The sequence below is a fragment of the Lutjanus erythropterus genome, chromosome 2 (genome assembly GCF_056507025.1).
Source record: "Lutjanus erythropterus isolate fLutEry1 chromosome 2, fLutEry1.hap2, whole genome shotgun sequence".
NCBI classification, from domain to species: Eukaryota; Metazoa; Chordata; class Actinopteri; order Lutjaniformes; family Lutjanidae; genus Lutjanus; species Lutjanus erythropterus.
This window is the reverse complement of record NC_139318.1, coordinates 36,855,349-36,879,527: the sequence shown is the minus strand read 5'-3', so window position 1 is coordinate 36,879,527 and position 24,179 is coordinate 36,855,349. Positions and strand designations below refer to the sequence as shown.

The following is a 24,179-nucleotide window of genomic DNA, read 5'->3' as shown; positions in this document are numbered from 1 at the left end:
CTGTTACAAATGTGCTGTCTCTGAGTGCAGGCTGAGATAACTGGTATGTTCTCACACCCAGTATAAAAGGCTGCTACAGAGTCACAGAAGATATTAAACAAATGTTTTCACAGGCTAAGCAGTACTCCTCATTATGAGTAAATAGAACTTCATGTGTGAAAAAAGTGGAATGGCCCTTTAACAGGACTTTGGTGAATCTGAACAAGCTCGTTAAAACATAAAAGTCAACACAACAATCAAACAATCAAACTAACCGAACAAGGAAATGGAAAACCAACAACATATATTTAAGGTGGACTGGATCACAGCTCCCCAGAAATGAAGCCAAAGCATCTCAGTCGCCCCCTGGTGGAGGGCTGCAGTATTAGTCATCAATCCTGCTTCCAAATGCTAATACATGGGACATGGTCCAAATTAAAACATCAGAGTCCACATCAAATACACTTTCCCAAAAATGGTTTCTGTCATTTTAGGTAGTTTTTCATGCTGATGTTTGTTCATATATTCATTTTTATGATCAGTTTGATTTTAATTAGTTATTTGATTATATAAAAATTGAGTTTTATGCCATGATTGACAGCTGAGCTCTGTTGTGATTGAGCCAGGATACTGTGGCACAAACGCTGATCTCTGCTGTGCAGAATCTGGCCTCAGATGACATCGCCAGCGCAAGATGGCGACACTCCTATCAGAGATATTTTGGCTTAATTTTTGTACTGTGGAAGGAAGTGGAGAGGTGTCGTCCATCTTTATTTACAGTCATCGTGGCAGACCAGCAACTCCTGCGTTCTGTGAGGTAAAATGACTGTTTCTGCCAAAAGAGTCTGGTGGCTTTGGACAGAGCAATAGGGTGTCTAACAGCAAAGTAAAGTGGCCAAAATACTTTAAATATAGCAAAAACTTAAACTTTGTAAGGGAGCTAAAATATATTTCTCTGCTGACACTGTCCACAGCAATACATTGCTTATCTTCCTACATCAGTATTCCTGTTGCTTCTCCAAACTGGTGGGGTGCTGACGGGCTTCTACTATACTGACTATGGATAAGTACCTCATACAACCCCACTTCAAATAATCTGAACTATCCCTTTAAGACATGAGAGGGAACACAATGTTTTTTGAATAAATTGACTTCTGTTTGAGGCATGCATCAGGTTTCTGCTACAGATTGTATTATAGATGGTATTTAATTTAATAGCTCTACACAGTCTTTTCCATTACAGATGCACAGCTGCCTGATGTACTGTCTATGCAGTCCATCAGTGATCAGACGGAGTTCAGAACCGTGGACAGAGCTCACTCAGAGATCACAGTCTGTGTTTAGATGGAGGTCAGCACAACACAACAGCCCTGACCTGATCTGCCACCAGCTGCTCTCTTCTGATAAATCAAAGAAATGTTCTGGTTTGGAGGAGGCACAGGCTCTCCCCAGAGACAAGCTCGTTTTTCTTTTCTTTTTTTTTTTTTTACTTTTAACATCCCTCCCTGCCCTCTGCTGCAGCCAGGAGTCTGCACACACAGCCCTGCTGCTGCTGCTGCTGCTGGGTCTCTGCTTCACACTGCATGATCTGCACAGCAACTCGTACAAATGTTCTTTGATACATTTCCCATAACGCATCGTACCAACGTTATAGATTCTGATTCATTTTCATTTGAAACGAGCGTCATGGAGCAGGTGTAGTTACCGTTAGATCACTTCTTCAGCACAAAACTGCAGGTTTTACGATGCAAACCAACAAGCTTTAACGATATAAAGACTTTTCTTACAGAAGAATTAACTTTTAACGCCCTTGATTTTAAATTAGCCTGAGAAAGAGCATCACTGACTGAAAAATGCCGGTTTCTCCCTGATAGCAGATGTAACGGTTCACAATATTAAATTAAGCTAGTTTATAAACGACAAACCTCCGCCAGCAGTTAAACTGATAAACCGTCATAAAATACGAGGAATAACTTACCGAAACGAGATTTAAATCCAGCTTCTTTGGATGTTTTTTAAAGTGTAATCATTGTCTTCATCAGCGGGGACTGCCTCCGTTGTATCGCCGGTAGATGTATCGCTGAAAGGAGCCGCCAGATGGGGGATGGTCCCTGAGTCTGAGTCAAGGCAGCCATGACGAACAGCGAGACTTCCGGGAAGCTCTTTCAAAATAAACGGTTAAAGAAGGAAAGATCGGCGGAAACGAATGTCAGACATAACTTCATAACATAAAACAAAACAAAAGTAAATTAAATAAACTAAACTAAATTAAATGAAATATCAAATGAATTTTTCTTTGTATTTTTAATGTGTTTATTTTGATTTTCTTCTTTTATTCTGCATGTGTACTGCACTTCTACTGCTGTCGCTCTCTTTTCATCATCATGGTATCACTATTCCTCCCACCTTTATTATGTAATGTTTGTCTTATCTGATTGCTAAGTGTACTTGGGTATCAATACAGTTGTAAAATGTATTATTATTATTATTATTATTATTATTATTATTATTATTATTAGACAAATCAAAATGCTGCTGCTGATGATGATGATCACTTTACTTGACGATTATTGTTTTATTTTTGTTTTTCAGGAATTATGGTACATAGATACTCATACATATGTATTCATTTCAATTTTACATTTCACACACACACACACACACACACACACACACACACACACACACACACACACATCTACATGTATACACTTGTTTAGATAAGCATCAAATATATGTATAGTTTTGTTTGTTTTTAAATAAAACAATAATTATGTATGGTAAGTGCTTAAAGTGTTAAATTATTATTCACAAAATCAGTTTTCCAAGTGCATAATATCATTTCAGTTATTTTTTCCTTTTTCTAGTTATAGTTTGAATTTTTATTTCAATTTACTAAAATTAGTTGTAGTTTTTAATTCAGTTGTAGTTAACTATAATAACCTTGTATGGTAGTTACAGTCTCAGTATTTACCACGTTAGTGTTTCCCGCCGCAGCAGCAGGGGGCGCCACAGCTCGTCAGGTCCGGACTGAGAGGGTAAACCTTCCTGATCAACGACGGTCGTTCCTTCCGGCTCCGGTCCCATATCAAGTGGAAAGGTAAAGACAGACCCGGCGTTAAAATCTAAATATATCTTCAACATCTCATGTTCGACAAAAAAGTTATCTATCATGAATGATTGTTGTTAAGGTGCCAATATAACATATGAAGGTATTTTAGAGTTAAATACTTTGTAATCGTGGATATTAGGGTTTAAAGTGGGGAAGTAACCCCGGCTCTGATGGTAACGGGTGACTGCCATTTTTCCTGTGTTAACGCGGGCCGCCTTCGCCAACGTTCATGCCTATAAAAGTGTGGTTACTTATTCAAACATTTGAAAACAAGTTTGCTAATATATTAATTGAATAAATCGTTCGTTGGTAAGCTTTCTGCTGCTCTCTGTTACTGCAGGAGATGTAGCCAGGATAGCTAACAGGCTAGCCAGTTAGCATGCTATCATGGTGATAGCTGTTGTAAGCTCTCTGTCACGTACTTGTGTGTGGAGACTGATGAACGACATGTCCCTGAACACAGATGCTGATGCCCAAGAAGAACCGCATTGCTATCTATGAGCTCCTCTTCAAGGAGGGAGTCATGGTGGCCAAGAAAGATGTCCACCTGGCCAAGCATCCCGAGCTTGCTGACAAGAATGTGCCCAACCTTCATGTGATGAAAGCGATGCAGGTGAGAAACTGGGTGATGAAGGTCCAACGCTGTCATTGTTAATTTGTAATTGTACGTGTGTATGAGCTGTACAGACAAAAAGTGATGGTTCCTGTATAGATAAGATGGCACAAGTAAAGTGGATGGTAGGGTTGCAAATTGTAAGCAGGTACCTTAATCCATGTTTAACATTAATGATTCTTATTAAAACTAAACGTTTTGTACCGAACCTTACCAAGTGTGTATTCCCCCCTTAAAGCTTTATTATTACAGTAGAATATTGTATTTTCTTTGACATTATATACTCTGTAGAGTAAAGATGTTGAGATACTTAGTAGTTGAATATCAGAACATGCTGAATGCAGTCATAAAAATAAAATGTTACAATTCAGATCTTGGCAGATAAGTACAATATTGACAGATTAAAGTCTTACCTGATTAATCAATCATTGATTAATTGTCATCCCTAGCTAATGTTGAGCAAGGTCTGAGTAGTGCAGCAGTCTAAGCTAATAATCAGGGTAGTTTGTGATGCTTTGTATTGTTGATCTGAAGGTAAAAGTACTTTGTAACTGTTCATTAAATGGGTAGGTAGATACAGGTTTTCACACCACATTGCACTTGCGGAGGCAGATAAAGTTCAGAAGTCAGGTCAATTTAGTGTATGCAGCATTGTTCATAGACCTTGTGTGCTTACAAATACATAATACATGATAAACATAAAAGATGGTATTGCATATGAGAAACTGCACAAGCAAGGATCTGTCAGAGTATTGTTTTTGTTTCTAACAAATATGGCTGTTAAACTTACTCACTAGAGAACATGTGTAACACTCTTAAAGAAACAGACTTTATTAATGAGGATGCTTAAGTAAATTTTAATGGAATCCCTTTTAAGTTAGTTAATCAATGAGGTGAGGGGTCACAGGTGGGCACAAGTAGCAGTAGCATGCCAGAAAAATTACCTGGCAGTGTTCTGTGTAGTATATGCTTACAGTAGAGGAGTTTGTCGTGCTTCATTGTGGCAATACTCCAGCTGGTGTAATAACGACATATTGTGTGTGCCTTTTTTTTTAATAGTCCCTGAAGTCCTGTGGGTATGTCAAGGAGCAATTCGCCTGGCGTCATTTTTACTGGTACCTCACCAATGAAGGTATTCAGTACCTGAGAGACTTCCTCCACCTTCCCCCTGAGATCGTGCCCGCCACCCTGCGCCGCCAGACCCGCCCTGAGACCGCAAGGCCCAGGCCCAAGGGTGAGCTCATTGATATACACCTAATTTGGGTTTGGATGAATGTTTATTTAATTTTTTGACTATTGGAATGTGCTGTACTTTAGTCAATGGCACAATCTGTGGCATACTGGCAGTGATACTGATGTTGGTTTTTAAAGGGTGACTCTGTGGTTCTTTTCTGTTTTCCTGATTGAAATGCTCATTCAGCTGCTAGCAAAAAGTGGTGATGTAGAGTAGAGCTCTGGTGCTCTGCCTTCCCTCAACCTGGGGGGTTTATATGCAGCAGTGTTGTCATGGAGAAGCCTACGTCAGATCACACAGAAAAACAATTTTAGATAGGCTTAAGAAATATCATTTTTGATGCGAAGACATGTATAGTTTGACAAAATTTGAATGTAACACTGGAATACTAAGAATAGAAAAGGGCGGCTACACAATGATATAGACATCTATGGGGGGGAAGTAATGGCTCTGAGCTTTACTGCTAGTATCAACCAGTGCCACTAGAATACTTGTGTATTAATGTGTCTATCTTTGAGTTTTCACAAAAGAGAAAACAAGTCATTCACTGTTGATGTAAACTAGCTGAGTGTCAGCATTCCACAGAGATTAACATCAGGGAGTCAAAAGAATGCAGCCATAGTTCAGTGTTCAGCAACTTTGATAGTTGCTTTCATTTGTGTATTAGACTGAGATGCTAAATTGTGGCACTGCAGTATCTAACACTTTATTTAGAACATGCGATATGAGTATTTTTTCATTAAACATAAAACTGTAATCCCTGGGTGAATCCCTAGAAAATGTGCTTTAAATAGAGATGCACAGATATTGTGGTTGATGTAACACATTAATCTTGCAATATCAAAAATGTCTGAGAAGTATATTTTTAGATTAGCTTTCCACTACCGATACTTGCATATCCTTGCATCCCTAGAATAAAAAAAAACATAATTAAACTGTCATTAAACTTAATGTAATGCCTTTGTATGTTTCTTATATGAATACTTATGCCAGACCATATTTCCCTTTTGACAAGCATGTATATGCTACATAAACCAGTAAAATAACTCTGCATGCTAACTGGTTAATGATTACCTAAAGCTCTGTGACTTCATGTTTACCACAGCCCTATGGTACCATTCATCTTCCCTCTCCTGCTGAGTTGAAGGAACTCACTGCTGGTAGAGAAGCTGGGAGGTCTCAACCTCAAAGTCCACAAAAATTCAACTACTTTTCCTATACACAGCTAATTTGGATCAGCAGCTTTATACAGTTAGCATTCTTTTTTGTAACCCATTCATAACAATTCTGTATTAGCCTAACAAGCTCTGTATGAAAGACACTGGATATGGACCTCTGGTTCATTCTCTCAGCTGTGGCCTCCCCAAAGCCCTTAGCAGTGTGGAGCTCAGGCTTGCCCACATGCAAACCAACAGTCAGCCACACATGCAAAAGAGTGGGGGGGGGGGAGGGATCCCCACTCAGAACTGTGACTGAAGTGTGATTCTGTCTAGTTATATTCCACAATATCGACTGAAATTCCATTATTAGAACAATGTTTTCATAATTATTTCATTTTCTTATCCGAAAATATATCTGACAGATATATCTTGCATCACTGGCTTTAGAGCTAAGAGCAGTTATAAAATGCAGTGGTATGGTTTCCCCTTAAGCATATGAAGTTCCTCAAGTTGTTAAAGAATAATCTGTTCATCTAAGAGTTCCTGAGGCTAAAATTTTATACTGACCTGCTACGCATCTTTAGTTAGATCCCCTGACATTAAAACTGAAAACTCACTTTGAAGTAATACTTGTTGGCTTCTGATTTATTTATTTTTTTACAGTGAAATAACCTGTAACCAAAGTGGTCCTGAGCTGAATTTTGCTTATGTTTATTTCTGCAGGAATGGAAGGAGAGAGGCCCGCCCGCCTTAACCGCAGCGAGGCTGACAGAGATGCATACAGGCGATCTGCTGCACCCCGTAAGTACTTCAAACAGTAAATCATCCATATTAATTTAGTTGCTTATGTGGTACTCTGTTCTTTTAATAGTTGAAATGAACAGATAAAGATATAATGGAGAATACTTATCTCAAAAATATGTGTCTAAGAGCCTTTTATTTTGTTAGTTGCTGGATAAGCTTATGATATGAAAACTGCTGGCTCACATTAACTCATAATTTCTCCATCAGCTGGTGCTGACAAGAAAGCAGAGGCCGGTGCTGGAGCTGCCACAGAGTTCCAGTTCGTAAGTATTGCTGCCATTGTTTCTCTCTAAAACCCTGTGAATTATTTTTCTCAGACTTTCCTTTTGGCTGTTTTTTTAATTTGTATTTAAGACAACAGTATATTTTAGGTTTTGAATTGTTTTTTGTTAATGTAGGAATGTTTTCTACAGCAATTATACAACAGCCCTCCCTGAATTTGTTGTTAGTGTGTGGGTGTGGTTTTACAATGGGTTCAATAAGGAATGTCAGCAAACTAAATTTAGTTTGTGTAGTGCAACTATGAAACGGTATTCTTCTGAGAAACTGTGGTTGAATGAAGTATTGACAAAAACTTTTCCCTTTTGCAGAGAGGTGGCTTCGGACGCGGCAGAGGACAGCAGCCTCAGTAAATTTAATTCGCTCTTTCTGTACAATAAAGAAAAACAAAATACTATTTGTCTGTCTCAGTGTGCTTTGATTAATGGAGATTGTGGATGGGTGAATTGATCTTTATTATGAGCAGAGGCGAAGTTGGTTTGTCAGTTTTAGATTTAGAAGAAAACAGCTTGAAAACAGTAACCAGATGTATGCTACAGAAAAATAAAACGGGATCAAGTTAGTCAGTGAGACCTCATGTAAAATGTCATTATTTGATGGTTGGGGCGGCAAAGCGAGGAATAAGTACCTGTGGTTACAAGCATTTATCTTCCAGATGGGATACAGGATCTAGTGAGTCACTTAAATGATGTCTCCGCTGTGTTCTTGGTGAACCAGCATGCACATTACAGGACACTGAAGCAGCTAGAATGATTTGTACTTGTGCTTTTCCTACAGTGTCATGTCAGAATGTCTTCTGGGAACAAGGCCAAAAAGTTGTGCTCATGATATGGTTGGGGGGGGGGATAAGGTTGGTAATATAAAAAAAATAAATAAGGTTGGTCTGATTAGGGTAGATTGAAAATATTGCACATCTTTGGCACACAGCACTATCCAACTCCTGAGCAGAGGTTTCATGAAGCAGGAAACTGCCTGTGTTCTGTGTGCAGGGACTGTTTATTTTGACAGGAACCATATTGAAATGAGTGGTGGGGTAAATACAGGAACGATGCTGCCATTTACTGTAGCAGATATTTTCCAGTGAGCCAACATAGACAATAGCAGCACCCTGTCTGTTTGACCTAAATAGAACCTGTGTCTAGCCTGTTGTTTCATATCAATATGGCTGCTGTGAAAAAAGGTCAGTTTGCTTTTAAGAAATCCATTAGCTGTGGCACATTTCCATAATGAACAGTTCTGAACAGTTTTAAGTATGTTTGCCATGGAAACTTTACAAAATGAAGTACACCAAAGTCTGTATGTACGTTAATTGCATAACTTTTAAGTGTACACATCCCCTACAATGTAATTTAAAAAATAACTGGACGCAGTGCTCCAAATCTGCACTACATACCAGTTATATACTATACTGTAGTTGGCTTAAAATAAGTGAACATATTTAACTGTTTCATACTAAAGCGATTTATCTTTAGTCACACCACAAAATTAGAATGAAACTGCCAATTAAACGCAGTAAAAAAAAGAAAAAATGCTGCGGGCAGCAAAAATTAAATACTTGAGTTGTTCAGACTGGTTTGGGAGCTACTTCACCACCATCCACAATTAATTTAGATTTTTTCCAGCTGTGAGCAGCAGCTCCTTCATGTCCTTTGTGCTTCGTATTGAGGAAGAACAGTCTACACTGGAAAACACTCACAAACCATGTTATGGTGTTTAATGTGCATTGTAATTATGTTAAGTATACGTAATATGTGTTCCATGTTGAACATAACCATACTTAAAACCTGCTTAGAATCGGCATGTTTTATGGATTTGGGTATGTATGGACTTCAAGGTGGAGGCTGCAAATTAAACTTTGGTATTTGAATAATTAAAATCATTTTCTTTTTCAGTCCAGTAGATGGTGCTGAGTTTTTTTTCTGGTGACGGGATTGGTCAGTCTGTCTGCTGTCTGTCCCGTTTTGCTGCAAAAAAGGTAATAAAATAAATGTTTAAAATTGCAGTATTATTGTATTATGCAGCCTCTGATGATTCCCACCCTCTTGTTTTCTGGAAAGCATTTTCTTTCTCTTTTTGATGTTTATCAGCAGTGGCATTCCAACATTTCATCTTAACTGATGTAAACACGTTGTGTATTGATTTATTGTGTACTAAGTGCAAACATAGTATACCGTAAAGATTAGTATATATTTGTATGTATTATCAGGGTTTAAGAAGGTTTCAGCCAGTTAAATTTAAGACTTAGGAAGACATTTGTGAATTAGTAATTTAGGACCAATTTCATGTCCATACTGCCAAAAAACACAGTTTGTATTGGTGTTTATTGGTTCAATGTTGTTACAGCTTGATCAATACATTTTTCCCAAAACACATTTCAAATGTTAAATTATTTTTTATTATTATTAAAGACATTTTTAAGGCCTAAAATTCAGATTATTGGATTTTAGACTTTGTAAGGACCCACAGAAAACCTGATTATGGAATTTGGACAGCGATAAATTATGAGATGGGGCATCTGGGGCTGATACTGGCCTGCCACACCTAGACTGGTCTATATCGGTATCAGAATATATTAGTCTAACTAAGTGTTTTAAAAAAGCTGCTCCCTACATCTCAGCCTTTCTTACCCTCAGGTGAAAGTTATATGAGCTTCTTTTTAAAATACAAAAATATTAAATTATTGGTGATCTTGTTGAATCAGCTTGGAAAAGCAAGTCATTACTGGCATCTACTGAAAAAAATCCCCATTCCATTCCAAGTTATGACATATGCATGAAAATAACAAGGAAATCTCAGTTCATTTAGTCCCATATAGTAAAATCAATCTTTTTATCTGCATTCTAGTGTAGTATTACTGTATGAAAATATCACTACAGGCCAAAACAAAACAAAAAACACAATGACACAGGCCTGAATGTGAAATACTGGTGTTTATTTGTTGGCACATTTATATTACAATCTTCAGTCTTCTCACACTGGTTTTATTCCACAGTCCCAAATGACAAAAGAGAGGAAAACAAAATTCCAGTGACACAAACACCTTGGAGAACACAATTACAGGTATGTAACTTCAAGGCTGAGGTCAACGGCCAGAAGTGCACGTATGTTTAGTTTGTTATTCAATTGCAAGTACTTGGGGTAATTTTGAACAGCTTTTTCAGTCAATTTATAATGATCAAAGTTAAGAAAATGGCCTCCTGACCATCACGCTAAAGGAAACTGTTACAATCCTCAGCTGCAACGTGTTGTGGTTTTTTTTGTTTTGGCCACAAGATGGGGCAATACATATTTAAACTATCACCTTTGGTAGATTATAAATAAAAGGAAGTGACTTTTTTTCTGAAGCTCTTACTGGTCTCTTGCTAATCCTCCATCTTTCCCAAATTCAGAAGCTTCAGTGTACAAAAAAAAGCCAATTCTGATATCAGAAATCTCCAGAAAAAAGGGGGCAGATGTGTTTTCTCCATCACAACAACTCTAATGTGCTTATATGGAGATGTTACTTCATAAATTCCCTCCTGAGCTCCAGCCTCCAATCACTTTGTTTATGATGGGAACAACCTGAATTTTTAGCTTGAAGGAAGTTCTTTTTTTAAATTTTTTTTTACAAAAAAAGGAGGACACTAATCCTTTTTGACCAAAGCCAAAGTGCGTCCTCTGGCTGTAAGGGTGCTGTGTTAGCTATATACATGACATTAGCTTGTCAATAACACAACAGATTAAAGAACAAAACAGAAAGAAAAAAAGATGGATGAAGAACAAGTGGTCATTAATAATTAAGTCACTGGCTGTTACTTGTGGAAATCCTCCTCACATTCATTTTGACAGTACCTGTCACCCACATCAAACCATCAAGAGCAAATGAAATCATCGCCAATTGCTCTGGGATAAGATTTTTTTTTTTTTAAACTGCGTAGGTTTGTGTCCTTCATATCCAACTGCACATTTCAATGAAGACTAAAAGGTCTTATCAACAAGAAATCTCATATGAAGCGCCAGGCAGGGTGTCGTAAAGCAAGACTTTGGCCGCCACACCTCTCTGATACACAGCAATAAAAATCTGTTTAAAGTCTCAAACTGTTGTGAGGGAGACTTTAGACTCCTTTAACTAGACTGTCATTCAGAAATTATTCATTCAGGGATTACAAGGAGGCCCATATTAATTAAAGTCTGTCTAGAGCTTGATTTGCCGGCAGAGTTGTGCCCCCTCAAACAATTAACGGGAAAAAGACCATGAATAAAGACAACCATCACTACTCCACAACCGCTGCTGTCACTGTACGGTCTCTGCCTATTTTCAAGGCTACCTTTTGATCCACTAGTTTTCAGCTCACAATGTAACTGAAATTTCCCATCAGTTTTTCAACAAATCATGATACTGGAGTTTTCTGGCCTTACTTAAAGTTAAATATGCATCTGCTACAGTACTGGACAGTAAACATTAAGCACCCCATCAGTTTAACAAGTATAAAACAATTTTTACCCATTTTGTAAGTATTCAAATCTACAGCTCCAAAGAGTCTTAGCCACTGGTGCAGGATCCAAACCTTAGCTGAGGTTCATTATCTGTAAACTATACTTTAAAGCTGCAGTATTACTATAATAACCATGGTTTACAGGATCATTTCACTCTCAGTTTTTGAGTTCATCCGTAGTAAACAGCACAAGACGGGAGACACATTCAGTGTGGAGCATTTAGTAGCCAAGATATTTCTCAGTAATTGGTGGAGGCTAAAATGCAACTAACAGAAGAGTTATCCTGCATTCATGTGGTGTTGGAATAATCAGAAAAATGGGTTCCCAACTAGGAAAATTCAGCAAAAAAAGTTATACATGCAACTGTATGCTACCTGCCTCACACAAGACACCAGACACAGTTAGAAACTAACTGGTGAACACAGTGGAACATTTAGTAGCCAAGATATATTATATATATTATATTGCTGGAGACCAATATGGAGCTAAAATGATCTGAAAAATGATTCCTGTCATGTGAACGTCCCCTCACGTTGGACAAATCAGAAAGTCTGCAAAAATTTGGGTACACAACTTGTCTTATGATCTATCGACTTAGTACACTCAGAAACATGGTGGACGAACGTAAACGTTTGGTTGATAAATTATTAATGTGTTGCATATCAATTTATTGCTCACATACAGCTTGTAAAATGCTTGTAACTGTTAATTGTTGTCTATACAGAATGACCTAGATTAGTTAACAAAGTTATTTATTAGCATTAACCCTGATAACAACTCAGGTAAATCAATGTTGTAGTAATTTTAGGGAATGCACTGGTGCAGCAACAAGTTTGGGACAAAATCAATCTGTAATATAAAGCTTGAAACTGTTTGAACAGCAACATGAATCTACACTGGGATGCTAGTCTTGGCCAACCCATCAACTGGACACTACACCAAGTAAAACACTAACTGCCCTACTCTACCCTTTGTAGCGTTCACGTTATTTCAACATTATGACTTGATATCTCATGCACATGCTAAAGTCAGGAGACTTGCAAACTCAGTGAACAGGACCATCCAAGAGACACATGAATGCAGCATCAATATCAGACTTAAACAGATGGATACAAACAAAATGCTAAATGAATGCTAATGTTGCAGATGTGTAAATATTTGCAAAAAAAAAAAATATATATATATATCACTATATATAACATAACATGTCAATGTTATGTTTACAGATTGTTTCTGCCCCCAAGTGGCTACAAAAATCTGTTATTATAGGTTTAAATATGGACAGAAAGCCACAGTATCATGTTTAAGTTTTTGAGAGAGACCAAAAGAAACCCTCTGTGGGAAAATACACTGACTGGGAATAGCGGAGCAGCTGCTGGCTTGAAAAGGACTTCTGCTTTACTACTAAACCAAGAAGTGGTTTGGAAACTAAGATTGCAGTTGTACTTAATTTTACAGCTTGGCCAAAGAAGAGGAAAAAACACAGTAATCCCTTACTGTTACAAATTTGTTTTGGTCTAAATAAATGTAAGGATTTTGAGATTATTCCATTATAAATCGGCTCTTCACTCTCACCTACAACCACAGCCACATTCCTTGTTCTTGTACGCTATCTCAAGAGAAAATTCCCAACAGCTCCGAGGCCAATGCCATGAGTTCAATCAGTTCTTCCAGCCTCTGTTGAAATGACAACTCACAAGATGTGTAAGAGGTGTTTTGTCATTTGTACTCTCACCTTTGATCTATACAGAAATAAACAATTTACAATAAAAACCTCTAACATGCTATCTACAGCGCCTCCAGTTTCACAGTATTGAGCCAGCTGCCTCACGCCACATCGAGGCCAAGTGATGCAGCTCGGCTAAAGAGACATTTGCCAGACGTTAGAGAAACAAAAAAAAAAAAAAAAACTAGTATCCAAAAGCATTTTACATGTTAAAAACGAGGTCTCAAACTGTACAAGGCTTGTTTGTTCTGCATCTTGCCAAAGACAGCATTATAGATTCCATTACTTTCAATGTCAAGCAGGTGTTTTTGAGTGTTTTTGGGGATGCAGATTAAATACTAAAGAAAGGGTAAAAAAAAAAAAATCATGACCATAATGAAAAGTGCCCACTAAAGTCACCTGTGCTATGTTACAAACACATTGTAAACAATTGCTTTTAACCAAACTGAATGTGAGGAGTAAAATATGGAAAAGGGTTTTAATAACTTAAGTGATATGTGTTGAATTTTTGAAATTACAAGTCCATGATTTTGAAATCTACTACTTCTACCCTCTCAGTATATGGAGGAAGACTTTGTAGTCAGTCACAAGAAAGCATTTTAAAAAAGAAAAAAAGGGATTAAAAGGAGGTAAAGACACTGAGGAGAAAGGTGGTTCATTTTACATTAACATTCCTTCGCTCTCTTTACAGTATATAAGCTCCATTTTGAGAGTGAAACTTGTAGTGCTTGGCTAGCTTCCCAAACGAGAGAGAAACACACTTGACACTTGAAATTGAAAGACTAGTGAGGGGCCGTTATCCTTCTTATCAAAGAGACATCAAAAACCACGATAAGGACCAAAATGAAGAGAATCCAAAAGACCTTACCACAAGTCTGTTGCACAGTCGGCATCAGGTCACTCGAGAGAGAGTGAGACACAACAAAACAGTGCTCATGCAAGACAAATCACTTCCCACAACTCTGTTCATTCAGATACAGACAACATTTCCTATCCTTATTAACAGGGGGCGGGGAGTACACTAATGGGCACATTCATTCACAGGAAAATAAAAAGAAAAAAATGGAGGAAACGTTTAAAAAGACCACCAAAAGCCTTCAGCTTAAGCACTAAGTATACACTTTTACATTACAACAGTAAAAAGTAGTTCTTGCATTCAATAAACACCACGCTAAGGGCGCGTTAAGGAAAAAGAGAATGAGGGGAGGCGAGGAGTGGGGACATTTCATGCAGTTGTCATCAGTAAAAAGAAAAAAAAAGAAGAAGGGGTCAAAAATTACATTTACATTTACAAAGTGTTTCAGACTATTCACCCGACACTTGTCATCAAGTCTGTGCCACGAGTTCTGGCACAAAGGAGTTGGCAAGGCAAACCATGTTATTGAGACAAAAAAAAGGAAGAGAAGAGTAGAGAAGAGAAGAGAAGAGAAGAGAAGAGCAGAGAAGAGCAGAGAAAAGAGAAATGACATGACACAAGTAAGAGCGCAAGTGGTGGCGAAAAGCTCCTGGGGGTGTCAGAGTTATGGTTTTAGTTATCTGATACCCGAGACGGAGCTCTGATTGATGCTGTAGGTAGGGGAGAGGTCCCCGCCTATCGTGGCCACCAAAGGTGTTCCGTTACTGGTCAGGCAACTCTCCTGGAGAGCCTCGAAGTAGGTGGCCTGCACAGGCTTGTGACACTGCAACACTTGTATGGCATCGTCTATTTTAAACCATTCCCTTTTTCTCCCTGTTGACAGAACAAGACACCATTGTCGAAGCAAGTTAAGACATGTGAGAAACGTAACACTGAGAAAATAGATTTTGATTAATTAACAGTACTGTATGGGCAGCATTAAAGTGAAAATCACAAGGTTAAGAATAAAGCTGGTGTAATTATCTCCCTTACAATAAAGTCCCTGGCCTGGGAAAGAAAACTAAAGCTACAGACGGCATGTGACTGCCTAAGAACTTTGTCCGTATGATCCCCATTTTGTAAACAAATGCAGAGCTTTACCAATGTTGACCGAGTCCTCCCAGTCCTCCAGCACCTCTGTTACAATAAGAACGTAGACGTAGGTTCTATGTTTCCTCTCTTGGTTCTGTTGACGGAGAAAACTGTTTTTATTTCTCATTCACAAACATGCAGCACAGAACTGTGTGTTGACATTTGAAGACTACAAAATGTCTACAGCAAAGCAAACAAACTTCACCTCAAATACTCCGACTAAGCGACCTAAAGTCCCCTTCACACCGGCCTGTAAAATAAAGGAACATGATTAAAATGGTGAGCAAATACATACCACAGGATACAGTTACTGTTGGCAGAGGAGGGTCAATGCACAAACATAACACCTGTACAATGTAATAGCCTGATGACTGACTTTTTTTTTTTACCTTGCAGTGTTTTGTTGACACTCTGTCAGAGAGATATTGATTTAATTTGTATGGTAATTCTGAAACTGCAGTTTGTATAGCAGTGGACATAAGACTGTTTTTAATCCTCTGCAAATTCACTACATTCAATTCTTAGGTTGCTTCTGAATGCTCCAAATAAAACAGAAGAACATAAAGAAACTTAATTTGACCAAAAGCTGCAGTCCTGTCCAGCATGTACTGATTGTCTCTACAGTAATTTCATACTTCTGTGAAATGAGGCCTAATTTACACAGCAGCAAGAAGGCACATAATTCCAGTGCCTTTGAAGCTGTCCAAAAATTGAAAAATATTCTGGGAAGAGGACATAAAACTACATCTGATATTACTTCTATCGGGATGCCTGTCTGCCCTCAGGACTACTTCCACCTAAATTAAGACTTTAAGACTCATTTTATTCTCACTTCAGGCTAAACACTGTAGTGCAATTGCAATGGATAATAGTTTAAAAGCCTTTCCAAGTGTTTAGCCACTGAAATACTGACTTATGCCACCAAGGGGGAAATACAGAGCTTTTTTAAAAAAAAATGTGGGGACAATTTGTTAAATATCTTCAAAGTCACAGGGTTCCTTTTTTGTTTTTCTTCTGGGGGAAGTGTCTTGACCTTTAAGTGTACTGATTGTGTAAAAAAACAAAGGAGGGAAGGAAGGAAATAATGAAAGGGTGAAAGAAATGAAGAATCATAGTATAAGTTAGATAAAATTATAAATCATATTAGGGCAGTCATTTTATACAGTACAACCCCAATTCCAAAGTCACGTCTGTGTAAAACATTAATAGAAACAGAATGCAATGATTTGAAAATCTTTTTCAAGCTATATTCAATCAAATACAGTACAAAGACAATTTAATGTTCAAACTAATAAACTTCATTGTTTTTTGTAAATATAAACTAATTCTGAATCTGATGCCTGCAACACATTACAAAAAAGTTGCGACACAGATATGTTAACCACTGTGTTACATCACCTTTTCTTTCAACAATACTCAGTAAGCATTTAGGAACTGAAGACACTAATTGTTGAAGTTTTGAAAATGAAATTCTCTCTCATTCTTGCTTGATATACAACTTAAAGTGCTCAACAGACCAGTGTCTCTGTTGTCATAATGTGCACTTCATAATGCACCACACACTTTCAATGTGAGACAGGTCTGGACTACAGGCAGGTCAGTTCAGTATCTCAACTATTTTACTATGAAGCCACACTGTTTAAACACATGCACAACGTGTCTTGGCATTGTCTGGCTGAAATAAGCAGGGACGTCTCTGAAAAAGACATCTGGATGGCAGCATATATTGCTCCAAAACCTGTATATACCTTTCAGCATTAATGGGGCCTGAACAACTTTCCCATCGTTTGAAACGTGTTGCAGGCATCAAATTCCAAATGAGCATATATTTACATTTAACAATGAAGTTTATAAGTTTACAGATTGAATATCTTGTCTTTGTACTATATTCAATTAAATACAATCCACCCAGAGACATTTAATCTACAAAATCAGCAAACTGAAGAAGCAGATGTTTAGTATTTTTGCTTGAAGCGGCTACAAGGAACTTTCATATTGTGTTGATTTGGACAAAAGTGGTAGCGTGTCCACTGCCACAAAATATAAAGTCAAATTAAAATTATGCTGCCACATTTCAACTGGCTGCTTACTGTAACTTTGCCGGGGAAAATGTAAACATACGCTCTTACAGTCTACATACCATAAATACTTTCCTCTGATTTCTAGGAGAATCCGACCCGGTGGCTAACACGCAGAATTACTATACAGAAACAGCCAGTCTTCGCACTGATGTATTTGGTTATATAGGTCATATAGAAGCATTGGTATTAAATTGAGATTGTTTCATAACCAATTAAAATGTCTTGTACTACGTTTAGTAAATCAACTGACAAAATTTTTTGTCAATCAGTTGATCGACTAATTGGTGCAGTTCTAAATTCAGCAGCTGCAAAACACATGTAGCTCTCAGCTATCGCTTACTGACACATATTGACGGCTATTTTGAGCATCATAAAAGATCATATAAAAAGGTCAAAAATAAACAACAGAATAACCGCTGTCAGGTAGAGTTACTCTTCCAATCATCCCAAAACCCAAGCCATGCACATGTCACAACCAACATGAATGGACAACATAAATGATTCTCACTGTTGTAGGTTACCTTTAAAAATATTCTAATAACAAAAATAATCTCCAAGGTGGATTGTAACTCCCAGAGGTGAATAGTAGGTCACTTGCTGACATCTTTGCAGCTTCTTCAGGTTCCAGTTTCAGTCTATAAATAAAATGTTGACTGCACACACTGTGCTGTGGACTCAGTGTTGGACTCTTCAGGCCTTAAGCAAGATTCTATGTAAAAGAAGAGGCCCACCACTAGAAACCCCACAGATGTGCCAGGGATTAAGTAATAGTTCAAAGGTCATGCTGCATGTTTTTATGAGATGGAAAATGTCTTCCAACTCAAGTATTCATGTAAGTGAGGACTACTGTGCATCATTTTAGAAGATGAACACTACGGAGGCTGCATTACAACTTATGCAATGTTGTCCTGGGTTTTCTTGGTGTGGGTCAGGGTGTACCGAGCATGAGCCGAGGTTATGAGCAGTCAGATAGACAACAAAGCCCTCTATGACCTTTGGCCTGCTCCTGAGTGCTGTGTCTTCCTCGTCATACCTGGCAAGACTCCAAACCAATAAACATAAGCAATCACTCTGCGCTCATATGGTCATCAGAATAAGCTAGACGGGATTAGGATATGTCCTGTTACACCACCGTACAATAAGAGGCTTAGGAAGCCACAGAGCCACAGTGGTGACGATTGAGTACCACTCAAAGTCACCACAAAGTTTCTGAATGCTGCCTTTTAGGACTTTTAACAAACCTCACTCAGTCTGGAGTGATGTGACATTGCTTTTGACCCTGTGGAAATGTGTTGGCAAGCCACAGAGTCCTGCAACCGCCAAAGCTCCCAAACAGCAGGAGCCAGGATAAGGGATGATATCAGCATCCATCACCAGCGTGATGGATCACACACAGAGAATAGGCTTTATATGGTCAGTGACCCGCCAAGAGCTGACAGCCGGGTGAGATTCAGTGTCTTCAGAGCTCTGCCGCCATCCTGATCGAAATGCCCAAACGGTCAACAGCTTGTACACAAGAGGGAGGCCCGATTTAAGGGATGGATGTAGGCGGCATAAGCAGTATTGATTTCCACTGAGCTTCAAAACTGTTTACTAATTGCTATCCATCCTCTCAGACACAAATAGGAACTAAAAAAAGGTACATTTGTCCTTCAAAATACCTCTGCTGTTAAAAATAGACCTGTCTAAAACATACAAAGACTAAAAGCTGATTGTTTTCCTTCAGCTGCCGTATTTGTAGGACTGGGGAGTGCTGCAGTGCAACCGCTGGGCAGTCAGTGCTCAATCTCAGAGTGTCCTCCATTGACACCTAAACACTGCTTTGTAACATGATGCTATGATACAGCTTACATGTTGCTAGGCTCTCTCCTTCTGTCCATTGCAAACAGGATGACTACACTGACGAAATGGGTTTTGAGAGCAAGGTATTAGGCCCAGTGTTAAATACAGGCATGGTTTAATAGAAATGAAACGCAATACATCTTATGTGGCATGCTGCAAATGGAAGTCCATTCTTAGAACAATATTCCTGGCTATGAACTAAGTCTAAAAAGGCAGGTTTCACATCCACAGTTTGGATACAAGGGTCAAGTAAAGTTTACCACTGCACAGGAATGCTTACAAGGAAAAAAAAATGGGCTCACAATATAGGCTTTTATTACACATAATATAATGAAAAACATTTAGAGAACCAACCTCTTCACACACTTCTCGAGCTGCAGCAACATTGGGCTCCTCCTCGGGCTCCATTCCCCCTCCAGGAACTATCCACTTGTCTGGATGTCGACTACTGCTCACCAGCAGCACCTGAAAAGCATCCCAAACAAGACCAGTTACTCATTACAGTCCCAATAAGTGGTAACACGGTGTTCACTGGTGTGTGTTCACAAAATTAAATTTAAATTTCTGTTTGACCAGCAGGGAAATTAGTCATTAAGAACATCCATAGTTTCTTTTTAGTTTTTGTCATGTCCAAAGTAATCAAATTTGTGACTTGTCTTACTTGATCCAAGTCCTGTGAGGCAAATCCACACCTCTGCCAAACACAGACACAGCAGCTACCTGTCAACTATGACACTGCAAACTATGAAGACTATCACTTAAGTGACAGCTGGATATTGTGTGGATGCAGTTAACCCACTGTATGTTTGAAGGAAACTCTTTTTAATAGCTAGGGTATGAGTCACCGAGTTTGCTTTTTTTCCACATAAGCATGATGAGTTCACGGTGTCAACAATCTGTTGGGAGAAAAGCTAAGGCTTGTCTGAGTGCCCATCTGGTAGAATACAGTGGTAGAGGTTTCTTGCTACATGCAGATCATACAGATGTGTGTTCCTGTAATCATCAACAGCTGATGTTGTTCACAATGTGGCCTCGACTTTAACCAGAATGAGGAATTAGGTTAGTCCCAATTCATCTTCTCTGATGAAATTATTCCACCACAAAGACATCTTAGTGCATGCTGCTGACTGGGAATCAGCTTCCAAAATCACCTCTGATCTCAAATAACCCTTTCCAGGATACTCTGAGTGGCTTTTGTGGGAGAGAGCACCATGGTAGCAAGTATGTCAAAGGAACAGTTCACCTTCTTCTGCTGGTAGTGTAACTTAGCCATCTATTTTTTTTGGGTGTAAATTGCTGCATTTTAAAGATACTGATTATAAAGATGTCTGCCTTCTGTCGAACATAACAGAACTAAATTGCACTCAGCTTCTGGTGCTTAAAGGGCCAAAAGAAAATAGCTGAAAAACTCAAAAAACATCTTCATGGCTGATATCTTAAAAACTCAGAAACTCACATGATAACTATCTAGATCAGAAGTTTTCAAAGTCTGAGAGTGTGGGCCTGCCTGCAGTCAAAGCTTGGAAAAAGGAACCCCCCCCCCTTTACTTTGGTTGTTCAGTTCCTGGATGTCTAAAGGATCATGATTAGGTTTTATGATCCCAAAGACTCAACAAGTGACTTAAGATAGCTTAATACTGATGTATATTACTTCAGACTGCACCGAATACACAAAAAGGGCTCTCTCCAAAGGCATTTATTAGTTTCTAACTCTGGGAAAGTGGGAAACAGAAAATTCCCCAAACTTCATCTCTGAACCATCTCTTTGCCCAAATCACACACATTTAGGCCATTACGTGCGTTATTCTTAGTATAACTAATGTAACTATAAATGTACTGTGTTTTCATTTCCATTCACTAAGCCTCACCTGACACTGTTAGGACCCCCCCCTGGGGAGGCCTGCCTCCCACTTTGATACCCTATGATGTAGATGATTAAAAAAGTGGCACTACAGATTAGAAGAAAATATGCATTTTTGACCTTAGGGTGAACTGTCCCTTTAACTACGTGGTAAAATTTATACACACCGACACAGGATTCTGGTTTAACATTAAACAGAGCTGATTGTCCGAATTTAAATATCATGATTTCTATCTAAAGTACACAATGAAAATGGCAAAATGGTGTAACATTACGTTAAATCGAGTATCACTACCAGTGTTGTCTTTAAGCTATAGGTAGCACAGCTAATAGCTATTAGCTAAACAGCAGTCCAGTGTTTGGCTAGCAATACCAGTTGCATTAACGCTAACACTGTTAACACTAACAGTTACTTGACTCCCGAAACGATCTGTAATATGAGCAGATAATGGTTTCAGTCTATCACTTTATGAAGCTGAACAATGTCTTCTATCCCGCCGCATCTGACTATGATAAAGTACCCACTCACCACAGGCTCTACTGTGGGCTGTGGTCGCTGGCCGAGAGCCGGCTGCCCACAGCAGCAACAACGCTAGTTAGCAAGCTAACACTAGCATTAGCATGCAGCTAACAGGTTGACTCCTAGGTAGAAAACCCGTGGTTGCTATATGCTCAGCTAAAGAGGCTTACATAACACCTGGGTAAGTACGAGCTCAAAACTAACGTTTAATGCACAGCCATCAAGAACAATACGAGGGTTTAAGAAACGAGTGACTTATTGTTTCAAACTGACACAAAACCACAGCTGTGTTGGTAAATATACCAATTTACAGACAGAGAAGACACTGAGAGAAGCTACGGCTGCTAATGCTAGCTTGGCCCTCCAGACAGCAGCATCCCCGGCCTCACCTCCTCCTCGGTCTCGCTCCTGAAGCACAGACAGGCGGCCCGCTTCTTGTACCCGTCCCCGTCATACGTCCGGGTTTGGTTTGACTTGAGCTTCATCATTTCAAAGGGCACAAAAGTTCAAAAGTACAGCTAAGTTTACCACTTATTAAGATGATGGTTGTAGACGCAAAGTCCTCCTCCGGGGAACCTCGGCGTTTTACTTAAAAGAAATAACTTCTTCTTCGCTTCATTTTCACAAACCTAGGCACATCTACGGCACGGTCGCCATTACAAGGAGCCGTTACGCCCACGACGTAATTTAACCTTTAATAGCTCGAGTAGCGTAAGAAACTGACGTATCCCACGTTGGAGAATTGGGGCAACGGATACGGGGAAAACGCAACACCACGCTCTGACTGGAGTGAGCCGGTGAGGGGAAACTGGCACTTTTGGCTCCAACTACCTCGTCACGGCCACTTGTTTGAGGCTGATATTATTGAGTTTATACCACCTTACTTTGAAAAATACAATCTAACGTTGTCCACGTAATGTGCTGTCAAAATTACAAAATGGACGTAATGCTGGTTTGATTCATCAGTTTCAGCACCGCAGGTAATGGACAGCGCCAGCATCATTCTCAAAACTGATCCAATAATGTGAACGGCAGGCTTATCTTGACATACAACCTTTGGCATATAACAGAGTAGATCTATAACAATTAATCGGTTAACCAATTAAGTGATAATCCATTAATTATTTAAGTCATTTTTACATAAAAAAAAAAAGCCAAACACTTGCAGGTCAAATTACTTAAACTGCTAATTGTTCTTTTGTAGATCAAATAATTGATCAATTGATTAATAGTTTCAGAAATCACAACCAAGTAATAACAGGATCAAAATCACCTATATCAGTTCTGTATACATGCATATATATCACTAATCCTTAATGCTTTTTTTTCTCTCTTCAGAAAGAGGTAGAAATCTTAAACGTTTTTGTCTCTTTGTCTAATGCCAACTTGTGTTCTCAGTATTTTCTTCACAGCCACAACAAGTGAACATTTTTTTTTTATTTCAGGAAAATATGTTTGTGTTGACGTGCCAAAACTTTTAAACAATTTGTACACCAGCCCATTCCCCAGATAATTCTTCCCATGTTTAAAATTGGAAATTGAATATGGCAAATGGCTTTTCTAATCCAACTGGATATTTTGAGCTATTTACACAAGTTAATTAAGTTATTAAATGATATAAATGTGTTTATATTGACAGCTGCTACATGGCAAAGGATAAATTAGCTGAGCTGCAGATTTGATAACCAAGAATGATGATCTGCCAACTGAAAAAATCCACAACAGATACGATTTTTTCAAGCATGTTATTTCATAATTACTTATTATAGGTTTTGAGAAATTCATCTTTTGCTGTCCTTTGCAATATATTCATGGGCGTGTTGGAAGAGAATCAGTATGGAATTATAGGCGTTTAAATAATGATAAATGCACCTGTTTGTATAGTTATACATGGATATGGGATCTCATGCAGTTTCTTATATTTTATCTGATTCCCAAAATAACTAGTACCTGCTTTAATGTAGTGGACCTTAATTGTACAAAACTGTACTGGCTAACAGGAGGCAGCTTTCAAACTAACTGCAGAAAAGATTTCAAAAAGATTTCGCTTCTTTATGAAATAGTCAGGTGCTTTTTCAAATAAAGCACATTTTGTTAGAATTTTGTAAGCGTTTTTGATGAGGTTACTCTGAACACTCAGAACAGAATGCAGTTTTATTATCACTGGAACAAGTTGCCTTTTTTTTTTTTGGAACTTGTTCCTGCAGCTTCATTGCAAAAAATGTCTAAAAAGACAGCAACAGGCATCACATTTTTTCAGAAAAGCCGCTCTGAAATCAGGCATTTTAGGCCGCAACAATCCCAAAACAAAGCCTGTAAAATCCTGGAGGATTGGAGGACTTCACCGGCATACAGGACCAATGACAAAAGTGATTTTTTTTCACCATATGTTTAAAGGTTTTTCCTTTATTATTCCTTATGTATGTGACATTACATATGGAAATAAAATAGGCCATTTATTCCATGAAACATCTACATCATACTTCAGTTCTCTGAGGTAACCCC

The 24,179-nt window shown here is 38.5% G+C and overlaps 3 protein-coding genes across 3 annotated transcripts in view; 1 reads left to right on the top strand and 2 right to left on the bottom strand.

The window, feature by feature from the left end:
• The window catches only part of pacsin1b (protein kinase C and casein kinase substrate in neurons 1b), a 36,434-nt gene extending 34,343 nt beyond the window's left edge, over window positions 1-2,091 (bottom strand). Inside the window, exon 1 of the mRNA XM_084738708.1 lies at window positions 1,958-2,091. The gene's annotated coding sequence lies outside the window, so the exon portion shown is untranslated. The remainder of the gene's footprint in view (window positions 1-1,957) is intronic.
• An 857-nt stretch (window positions 2,092-2,948) lies between these two features.
• On the top strand, window positions 2,949-7,578 carry rps10 (ribosomal protein S10). The gene is made up of 6 exons (XM_084738696.1): window positions 2,949-3,079; window positions 3,555-3,704; window positions 4,764-4,938; window positions 6,822-6,899; window positions 7,110-7,165; window positions 7,493-7,578. The coding sequence occupies exons 2-6, from the start codon at window positions 3,555-3,557 to the stop codon at window positions 7,532-7,534; spliced, it is 501 nt and encodes a 166-aa protein (XP_084594822.1). The 5' UTR covers window positions 2,949-3,079; the 3' UTR covers window positions 7,535-7,578.
• Window positions 7,579-13,358: 5,780 nt separating this feature from the next.
• Window positions 13,359-22,357, bottom strand: nudt3b (nudix (nucleoside diphosphate linked moiety X)-type motif 3b). Its single transcript, XM_084738684.1, has 5 exons — window positions 22,064-22,357; window positions 19,648-19,758; window positions 15,576-15,620; window positions 15,380-15,464; window positions 13,359-15,112 (listed from the first exon to the last, which is right to left on the bottom strand). Exons 1-5 carry the CDS (start codon window positions 22,160-22,162, stop codon window positions 14,916-14,918), a joined length of 537 nt encoding a protein of 178 aa, XP_084594810.1. The 5' UTR covers window positions 22,163-22,357; the 3' UTR covers window positions 13,359-14,915.
• Between the last annotated feature and the right edge of the window lie 1,822 nt (window positions 22,358-24,179).